Source organism: Humulus lupulus, chromosome 1, assembly GCF_963169125.1.
Source record: "Humulus lupulus chromosome 1, drHumLupu1.1, whole genome shotgun sequence".
Taxonomy (NCBI): domain Eukaryota; kingdom Viridiplantae; phylum Streptophyta; class Magnoliopsida; order Rosales; family Cannabaceae; genus Humulus; species Humulus lupulus.
This window is the reverse complement of record NC_084793.1, coordinates 28,724,119-28,735,077: the sequence shown is the minus strand read 5'-3', so window position 1 is coordinate 28,735,077 and position 10,959 is coordinate 28,724,119. Positions and strand designations below refer to the sequence as shown.

General features: G+C 32.6%; 1 protein-coding gene across 4 annotated transcripts in view; it reads right to left on the bottom strand.

The window, feature by feature from the left end:
- Positions 1–9,385, bottom strand: part of LOC133790249 (uncharacterized) — a 19,113-nt gene extending 9,728 nt beyond the window's left edge. For 3 of the 4 annotated variants that reach the window (XR_009873965.1, XR_009873966.1, XM_062227828.1), the window contains exon 1: positions 9,022–9,385. Coding sequence is in view for 2 of the 4 variants with exons in the window: in XM_062227828.1 (XP_062083812.1) it covers positions 9,022–9,081 (60 nt within the window). In the remaining 2 variants the exon portion in view is untranslated. Of the gene's footprint in view, positions 3,447–9,021 lie in introns of all 4 variants that reach the window. The other variant, XM_062227817.1, reaches the window with a different exon arrangement.
- Positions 9,386–10,959: the final 1,574 nt, after the last annotated feature.

Sequence of the window (10,959 nt, the reverse complement as noted above, 5' to 3'; positions counted from 1 at the left end):
TCGTGTGACTAGTGCAAGAATCTCACCATATTCTGCCCCAAACTCCTCACCACCCATAGAAGCGTCCTCCAATGGTGGCATGTCATCAAGATCATCTTCATCTTCGAAATCTATCTCGCCATTGTCCCGAATTACCATAACTCGCTTGTTTGGACATTGGCTAGCTATGTGTCCTCTCCCTGACATTTGAAACACTTAATCTCACTAAAACGGGACGAAGTAGGGGATGTTTTACCTTGAGGCTGTGGTTGTGGTGGCTGGTTTTTGCTCGGTTTTAGGCTTGTGAGTAAAAGGGTTTTCTTCTTTCTTTGGATAGTTCGACCGCCAAGGTGCTGCACTTGGATTTTGTGGGATTGGTCTCGGATTTGAACTTGTACTACCCCTCTTGAGCTGCCTCTCAACTTTGATTGCCATATGCACCAAATCTTCCAATTCCACATAATGGTGTAGCTCAATTGTATTAGCAATCTCTCGGTTCAATCCATTCAAAAACATTGCCATTGTCGCCTCCCGATCTGCTTCCACATTGGCTGTAATCATTGCCATCTCCATCTCTTTGTAATACTCATCAACACTCTTATAACCTTGACGAAGACCCTGCAGCTTAAGGTATAGATCCTGATAGTAATGAGCTGGTACAAAACGTCGCCTCATCACCCTCTTCATATCATCCCAAGTCTCAATAGAACGATCTCCATTTCGCCTCCTGTTGATGCACAACTGATCCCACCAAACAATAGCATAATCAGTAAATTCAATTGCAGCAAGTTTTACCTTCTTCACTTCGGAGTAGTTGTGACAATCGAAAACCAACTCCATCTTTTTTTTCCACTCAAGGCATGCTTCGGGATCACTCTTCCCTTGAAATGCGGGGATTCTCATCTTGATATTTCCCAAATTATTATCTACCCAGATCCTAGCTTCTCTATCTTGGCCATATCTCCTATGGTTACCCTCTGACATCTGTTGACGGTGAAATCTCATCAACGAAATTAGGTCGGAAAACTCAAAGGTAAATGTTGCGATGTTTAGATAAAAACTTAGAATGAACTTATGGAAGGATAAACATAGATCAACAATGGAGTGAAAAATGTATATTGCTTAATAGCCTCTGCATACAATGAATTTTCCAACCTCTTTTCTAGAGGGGTGATCATCTATTTATATTGGAGCTCTAATGGCTCCTTTATACATAGTGGTCCCTCAGGACAGAATAGTACATGAATACACTGTCAGGATAGCAGTACAGGTGGTAGTGGTGTTGGAAGAGTGGTGGTCTTCTCTAGTACATGTCAGGGGCCTGCAAAAGTGCTCTTGTCTTGGTACCATATTATGCCCCCACTACTTGTCGGGTACTGACCTCATAAGCGTGCTGAGGGAGTCCTGGCCATGTACCATTCTTGTACTACCACTACCAGTCTGGCGTGGACACCGTACCCTCCGTATTCTAACTCTTCGTGCTCCATGGTCACCACGTGGACACCCCTAAGGACGAGGCTGGTGTGTGAGAGGAGGCCACCACGAGGACCACGGCGTGACTGTTGCGTGTGGCATCTTGGGGGCCGCGAGACGCTTGTCTCCTGGTGGTGTCGCGAGGCGAGCGGGGTGCGCGGGGCGCGCGCGAGGCGCTGGGCGCGCGGGACGCTTGGGCTCTTTACTAGTGTCCAAGGTGGAGTGGTCAATTTGAGCAGGGTCATTTTGAGCACTAATTTGAGGGTTCAAATAGACTTCAAACATGGTTGCTTTGGACCTTCTAGGGACCTTAGGCATGAGATGTGGGTTCTTTATCGGTGTTGAATTTTGAGCATCCGCAACATCCTATCAAACTCTTCATTTGAATCTTCCCCTTCAAACTCTCCTTCACCCTCAACATCCTGTTGTTGCACCCTGTTCCTCCGTGGCCTCCGTTGTGCTCTCTCTTCTACCCTATCCAACCTCTCATGTATTTGTTCACACTCCGCCCTCATCATCCTTCGCATCTCCCCGATTAATGCTTGAATTTGTAGATTCGGAACCTTAGGTGGTGGAATCTCATTGCTTGCATTTCTCTCTAGGTTTTGTACCATGATGGAAATCTGCAAAATAAGGTTAGAACAATATGGAGAAGAGACCTCACCACACTCCCTCACGTGTTTCACTCGAACAATATTTTCACTTAAATCCACTCGTGTTTCACACAATTTCAATAGTTTTTACCCTCAAATAAGCCTGCACCTCTGCCTTTTTCCACTCGTATTCTTCTTTAAGCTCTTTCAAAACTAATCAAACGATATTATGGAGGATTCTAGTAGCAAATCAAACCAAAACAAACCAAACGAATATATATATGGCAAAAACTGATGATTTTTTATACACTTGCGTGAGGATTTGGCAAAAGAGCCTCTAGGCCATAATGAACAAGATTAGAAAAAAAAAAATTAAGAGAGGTTTCCACTCTCTTTTTTCGGATCCCCTTGATTTTTCTTCTTCTTTCTTTTTTTTTTTTTTTTATTTCTCAAACACAGGTACAAGACACAAGAGAATCAGAATTGGTGGAACTAGAACGATTCGAAAACAAAACAACTCGGATTTCACAAAAGAAACAAGAGAAACTCAATGCAAATTCGGATTTCACAATAAGAACCCTAATTCACGATTTCAGAAAGAAAAAAATTAGAAGGATTTTCAAAAACCCTAATTCAAATGCACGAATTGAACAAAGAAACGAAAAGAAAACAAGGAAAAGGATAGGCCAAACCATATGAACCTGGCTCTGATACCAACTGATACGAACCACGCCAACAATTGTGACGAAACCCGAACCAAATCTGGAAAAAAACAACCCAAGAACACTCAAATTTGGAATGGAAACCGCGACCCAATGCTTAGCGAAGCACGAACCTTGGTATGGTGAAGACGCCACAAACTGGAATGGATTATTCGTTTGATAAGTCAGATTTGAACGCCACAAGGAAATCCTTGATAAGTTCGAAAGTTTCTTCAAGAACTCAAGAAGAAAAACTCACAACTTTTCATTAACAAAAACTATCTGCCTTCCAAACCGTCCACAAGCCCTAATATAGCCGAAAATTACAAAGAGGGTTTTAGACATATAAAATCCCTAAAATACCCTTAATTGAAAAAGCCCAAAAAAGACATGTCTTTGACTCCAACAAAGACTCTAATAAAACATGAAAATATAGTTCAAACTAAAACAAATAATTAAAGTAAGGTTACAAAGAAGCCAAATCTTAATCAAGCTCCTAAACTGAGTCAACTTCGATGAGCAGCACAAGCCTTTGTTCACCCTCAATAATGAACTCGACCCTTCCTGTTGTAGAATTCTCCAGACTAAGTTGTTAAACTCTTCTTTGAATCTCCTAGCTCGCGCCCTCGTCACCGGACCAACTGGAACTTGAATTGGATCGTTAATCTTGATGTCCTCATCAGAGAGAGAGAGTGTTCGCCTGAGAGAGAGAGAGAGTGAGAATGTGAGGAGTCTGAGAGATTCAGAGAAAATTCTCCTGAGAGAGAAATGAAAGATTTCGGTTGGGAGTGTTTAATGTTAAGGGTGTTTTTGTCCAAAAAATTGGAAATGTCATATATTTGGGATAGTAAGTTATGTTTGCATTTAAAAAAATATAGATATGTTGTAAGGCATATAGTGTAAAATTTCCCTTTAAAACGAAGTTGTAGTGAAAGTCTGGGCTGCTATTTTGGACCATTGGCCTGAACTGAATAAAAGTTGGTATGAAGAATTGGGCCGAGAGTTGGAACATGAGTAGAAAATTACATAATTTAATACATTTTACAACTTTATTACAGTTGTAAGATAAATGAACTTATTTACATTTATTAATACAATTTTAAAACATATATTGGTGGAAATAGACTCATTTTTCTAATATTGTTTACAATTACGTGCATTTGCGTAGTTAATGAAATTCCATAACAAGGAAACGAAAACTTTCATGTTGTCATAAACAAGTAATAAAGTGATAAATAGAGTGTCGAACCCACAATGACTGAATATTAGTTACCAAGAAATTCAATTCTAACTATATTTGGTAAATAGATTTTTAACAAAAATTAAGAAATAAATTAAAGAAAAAAAATAAAACAAGAAAATAAATAGGAATATTTGCATAAAAAGTACCCAATGTTTGGGGTTTGAAACTAACATAGACCCAATCTTTTTTTAGCAAGTAAAGTACCTAAAGTCAGTAAAATAGTAATTATGTCAGTCTCCGTCCATTACAGTCTATTAGGTGCTGACCGGACCAACACGTGTCACTTCGTGAATGGTCTAGCTCATAAATATTTTAAAAAATTAATTTAAATAATTTTAAATTAGCTGCAAAAGTACCCAATATTTTCAAAAACTTATGAATTAGTACCCAATCTTTTTTTGTGGCAAAATTACCAAATGTCAAGTTCCATTGAGATCCGTCAGTACCTAGTACATTAGGTTCGTTAAAAGCTGACTGTGTAAACACATGTCAGCTTTTCATTAGTTAACCTCATAATTTTTATAAAATATTTATTTAAAATAATTTTAAAATAAAAATAAATAAAAAAATAGAAAAAAAATCTTTAAAAATTAATTTTAGTCATTTTAAAAATCTTAAAATTAAAGATAAATAATTTAGTTTTGTTTCTAAAATAAAAATTTTTAAAATGCATTAAAATCATATTATTAAATAAAATAATAATATAAATTATATCATACACAATGATTATTAATTGAAAATTAAATTCTAAATTTTTAATAATCTTTCTTGTTTTCAATTTAGAATTCAAATTCAATATGTGTTTTGAAAATTAAGTAAAAACGAAAAGAAAAAAACATATAACCAAACTTTCTTTCTTCTTTGCTTTAACATCCAAATTAGAATAGATTCAAAGCCAAGAGCACATAATCAACAAAACTCAGTTTAGAAAAAAAAAATTAATCATCAAATTTGTTAAAAAATCTATAAACACTGAATAAAAAGCATCTTTACTTTCACTCCATAAATATCCTATCTCTCACAACCCATAAACCCAAACTCAAGATCATACACAAACATAAATCGATCTTATTGCGTCTAAAAAAATAAATCCAGACAAAGCTTCATTTGATGAAACCTAGGCACAAAAGCGGCTAAAGCCCTCATTCACGACCAATCACGACCAATAAGGAAGAGTCAGATATGTTCTTCGTCTCCAACGCCGTCTGCAAGAAAGCATCGTCAACCCAACCATAGGAAATCCTTGTCGATCTGCTTATCCAAAAATACCCAAAAGAAGTTTCACATCGACCAATCCACACCCAAACCCAGATTCTGACCTCTGGCTGCCACCAAAGCTTTAGTTCCGAACCTTGCTCGGCGTCAACCATGCACAAGCCCAAACCCCAACCCCTGGCTACCACCCAAGCTTCAGATCCAACTTTTACTCGGCGTCAACTTCGCACAAACCCAAATTCCAACCCCTGGTAGCGACCCTTGCCTAACTTCAACCATGCACAAACCCAAATCCCCTCAGACCAAGCCTCACAAAGAACTCTCCCCAGCCCAATCGCACAAAGAAGAAATGAGGAAGAGAAAGAAAGAGATAGTGTTTAGTTTAGGGTTTATTTTTAATAAAACTATTTTTTTTTCATTTTTCTTTTTTGTTTGATCGGATTCTTTTTTACTTTTTATTTGGATATTTTTTTTAAATATTTTATAATTTTTTTCTTATTTTTATAACTATTTTATATTAACTTATAGTTTTTATTAATTAAAATATATTTTTAATTATTTGATTTGATTTTAAAATTATGAGGTTAATCAATGAAAAGCTGACATGTGTCTGCATAGTCAACTTTTAACGAACCTAATAGGCTTGGTACTGACGGATACCAATGAAACTTGACATTGGGTACTTTTACCACACACAAAAAAAAAGTTTGGGTATTAATTCACAAGTTTTTGAAAATATTAGGTACTTTTGCTGCTAATTTCCCTAAAATTAATAAAAACTTATAAGAAAAAAAATTGAATTTTTAAAAAATATGGCTTTTATACCATCAATGTGTAAAAATATGAGAATTATACTTTTCTTAATTTATATGGAAAAATTTATTAAAGAAGAAATTAAAATATAAGAAACACAATTAGTAGCTAACTAAAATATAGAAATGTCACATTTTTTATTATAGTTATATTTTCTTTGATTTTGAAAGTTATTTTATTTTTATTGTTTTCTTCATTTTTTAATTAATTTTTTCAGTTCTTTTTTTTCTTTTTTCCTTACTTTTTTTTTTTTTTCTTCTACCAATTTTTTTCTTTATCTTTTTTTTTCTTTCCATTTTTTCTTTCTTCTACTTTTTCTACTTCTTCTTCTTTAATTTATCAAATTTTTTATTTCATTTGTAATGTTTTGTTTTTTTTATATTTTTTCAGTTTTCTTTCTTTTTTTTTTCCTTTTTTCTCACTTTTCTTTCTATTTTTGTATTTATTATTTTCACCTCCTTTTTTTTTTCTTTTTTCACACATATGAGCTTTTTTTTTTTCTTCTTCCATTTTTTTTTTCATTTTTCACACATATGAGCTTTTTCTTTCTTTCTTTTTTCCTTCTTCATTTTTTTTTCAATTTTTTATTTCCATTTTCCCATTATTTTTCTTCTTCTTCTTTTCATTTTTATTCCTTCATCTATTTTTTTACTTCATCATTTCTTTTGTTTTGTTTTTTCATATTTTTTTTTAGTTTTCTTTCCTAAGTTTTTTTTTCCTTTTTTTTTTTACTTATTCTTTTCTCATTCCATTTTCTTTTTTCCTCTTTTTCACACATATTTTAACATTACATAATTATTTTACTATTTTTTATGTATTATATTTTATTATTGTAATTTTTTTATAATTTTTTCCACTATATGTAAAAAAATTCAAATTAATTTTTTCAATATTTTCTTTTTACTGTAACCGTTATAGGAACACCAAAATTTGAAAAGAAAACTAATAAAAATATGCAAATGTGAATGGATAACCAGTTACTCTGATGGGAACATTCAAATCTAGAAAAAAAAATTATAAGAAGAAGATGGGAGAGAAGGGAAAGGGGGTGGATCTGATTTTTTTTTTCTATCTTCAAATTTGTAGAAATTAGTTACTTTCCCATTATTTGTATGTATATTTCTGGGGTAACTGGTTACATTCACGTTATTCGTGTGTATATTTCTGTGGGTAATTGGTTACCTTCACATTAATATGTGCGTATATATTTTTGGATTCTTTATAGTAACTAGTTACCTATGTTACTAAAATCATAGTTATTTTTTTCCTTTTTTTAATGAAGTCTTCTTCCTCTTTTTCATTCAGATTTGATGTTTCTTTTTATATTTAATAAGAATAACTTGTCACCCCTAACGTACAATATAAAAACAAGAAAAAATGTTTATAATAAATAAAAAAATAATAAGCACAATTCATATCACAAAAAAAAAAAATTTGCAAAACAACCAAAGAAAAATTTAATATAAAATTAGTTATATAAAAATAATTCTAATTCAAATTTTGACTTAGGAGTCAAAGAATTCTAATAATGGGGAAGTTTCATTCCAAGTAATATATTGTGCTTGTTAAGAATGAGTAGTATATCAAATCATTTGGGTGGAGTGGAATTAAAGAAATTCGATAGACATTACAGAATGTGAAAATCAAGGGGATTGTTTGCTTACCTTTGTTTGGCTAACACAATTTTAGAGTAGGACCCTAGAATAAGAGTTGGCTAAGACATATAATAGAACCTCATTATCAACCTACCAAAAAACCCAAAAGGGTGGTCCCCATCGTGTATAATACTAAGACATTTTTTCCTAAATTTTGTAGTTTTGCACCGTTGATGAGGCTCTTGAGAAAAATAACCAATATTTTGTCAGAACTAATAAAAATCTCATCGACAGGAAAGGAAAATTATTATGAGAACTGGTTGATTTTAGTGGGCAGGATGAAGTTTTCAAGATATTTTTTTAAATAGTTTTAAAATACCAATGACAGTTCTTGCTTCATGTTTATTTAGTTAGTTTGATAGCAGCTAAAATAATATAAAAAGTAATATAAAAAAGTTAAAATAAAATAATATAAAAATATAAAATCTACTCTTTATAATAACTGAAAATGTAAATTTTTTTCCATGAAAAACGTAATATAGAAAAGTTAAAAAAATTAAATAAAATGAAATTTCAAAATTATCATTCTACATGAAAAAAAAAAAAAAAATTCAATAGTGATAAAGATATGGCATAATCAGAAATTTTGACAAAAATATGGAAAAAAAAAACCATAAAAATGATAAAAAAAAAAAAAAAAAGTATAAAAAGCCATAAAAAATTTATGTTGAAAAAAAAAAGGCATATTTTTTAAAACTTCAATAAAAAAGTCCATATGTAATTTCCACAAAAAAAAATGTCAATAATACAATTGAATCAATAATACTCAAACCCAAATCACAATTAAATGTCCAAGACCACCATGCCCAAAATCAAGAATCCCCACATCTAAACAAAATATATACCCAGATCACCGAAAGCAATTATAACTCCAAGTATCCAAAAAAAAAAAAATCAACGGTTCTAAGCAAAAAAGAACAAGAACAATGGAACAATCAACAAGCAATCCCCAATCCCCAATCTTTTCCAAGAAATACTTGGAATCAAACTAGCATAACCAGATTCAACCAAACTTCCATTCTAACTACATTGCAAACATTAACATTAAAATCATCCTAATTCATACCCATTTCAAGAAGAAAAATAAAACCCAGATTTTTATAACTCCAATTATCCAAAAAAAAAAAAAAAATCAACGGTTCTAAGCAAAAAAAGAACAAGAACAATGGAACAATCAACAAGCAATCCCCAATCTTTTCCAAGAAATACTTGGAATCAAATTAGCATAACCAGATTCAACCAAAACTTCCATTCTAACAACATTGCAAACATTAACATTAAAATCATCCTAATTCATACCCATTCCAAGAAGAAAAATAGAACCCAGATTTCAACCAATTCATACATACCCATTCAGTGGCTCTCTCCACCTCTTTGGTGACGTTCTCTCCATCTCGTCGGACGTCCATCTCCAGCTCTCCTCCGACCTTGCAGAAGCCACATACCCCATCGCTGTGGCTCGACTCCCACTCCCAAGGCCCAGCCCAGACTCGAAGCTCTTCGCGCCCAGGAGTGACTGTCGAAGCTCAGAGATCGTTCCCTAGGAGTCGCCGCCCAAGAGCCTCCATCGAAACTCGAAGCTCTTTGCCCAGGAGTTGTCGTCGAAGTTCATTGCCCAGGAATCGCTTCGTGTAGTGGAAGAAGAAGAAGAATGAGAGAGAGAGAGAGAGGGGTTATAATGGAACCCTAATACCAAAAATTTAAAATTTTTGTTTTGTTTAAAAAAAATCAATTTTTATGTAATATATATTTTTAATTGATTGTCTGTTTTAAAATATTTTTTTAAATTAAATACGTTTTATTATTTTAAAACTAATTTTTAATTATTTTTATAATTTAAAATCAATTAATATAGTTTTATTTTTAAAATTATCAAATGGCCGAATTAGGTGGTGACATGTATTATCCCAGTCATCACCTAATGGAGAGTAATTGAGGATACTCACTTTGGGTATTTTACTTGCTAAAATAATATTGGGTCTATGCCGGTTACAAACCCCAAACATTGAGTACTTTTGCCGCAAATATCCCAAATAAATAATGATCTAATTCAATGGATAAAATCTACGACATTTAATTTCATCAACTTTCCAATCTATTATTTCACTACTCATATTTTATAACTCTTCTTACTAAACTAACAGTGGATTAACTTAAACAATCCATATTCTTTCTTAGACATAAGAATCTCAACTTATGTGTGAATTGTTTACATCTTTGCAATAAATTCTAACATACAACATGCATTAATAACAGAAATCCTAAAAGCTACACAAACTATTCAGGTACCCTCGTCCAATATCAAAATTTGTGATTATTTAATTATAGCATATTCAATTATCACTTCTCATATTTCGAATCAAAATCATAAATCATATAAATGGTGATTAGACACTCACAAGCATTAAACACAAATTAAATAATTCAGAATAGAGATGAAGAAGAAAATATAAAATCCAAATAATAGATATTGAAGTGACTACATTAAAACACTAGAAAAGAAAATTAGTTCATAATCATAAAAGAAACCATAAACAACATATTAGAATTCATATAAAAGAATAGAAAAAGAAGTCTCTAAAATAATCTAAAGCATTCTTTTTATAGTGATAAAATACTGAAACTATTCCAGATTCAAAATATCTAAGATTTTTTTCAACAAATTAAGTTTGAATTCTCCTTAATCTTCTCCTATATGTAATTTATGTCTATATGATTATAGAATATTCAACTCTCCTTTCTTGGATCTCGAATCAAAATCATAAATCATGTCAATAGTGATCAATTATCCACACGCATTAAAAACAAATCATATAGAGAGAGGATAGAAGAAGAAGAAATTATATGAACTTCACAGAAAATTAACAAATATCCAAGTGAGTACATTAAACCCTAAAAAAGATGTTTAGTTCATAACAAACATGACTAACACAATAAAATGGATGTTCAGAAACATAAAATTAAGCTACTAAAATTGAGATAAAAACTGAAGAAAAATAAAGTATTAGAGTTTAACAGCTGCTAATCCCGTAATGAAAAAAAACCTCTTAACAAATGACTTAAAATTCGAACTTAAACAAAACATGTTTTCCCTTTTGGTGAGGTGGGTCACGACTTGCTCATTCCTGAGTCGTGGCCCGTGTATTTTCGTGCAACTTCACTCTGTCTCTGGAAGTTCAAGCGTTGCGACTTGATAGACCAAGTCACGGCCCGTGTCTTTTTGGTCCCCTTTGTTGATTCGCCTCTACCTCCATACGCGTCGCGACCCAAGTGTCCAAGTTGCGGCT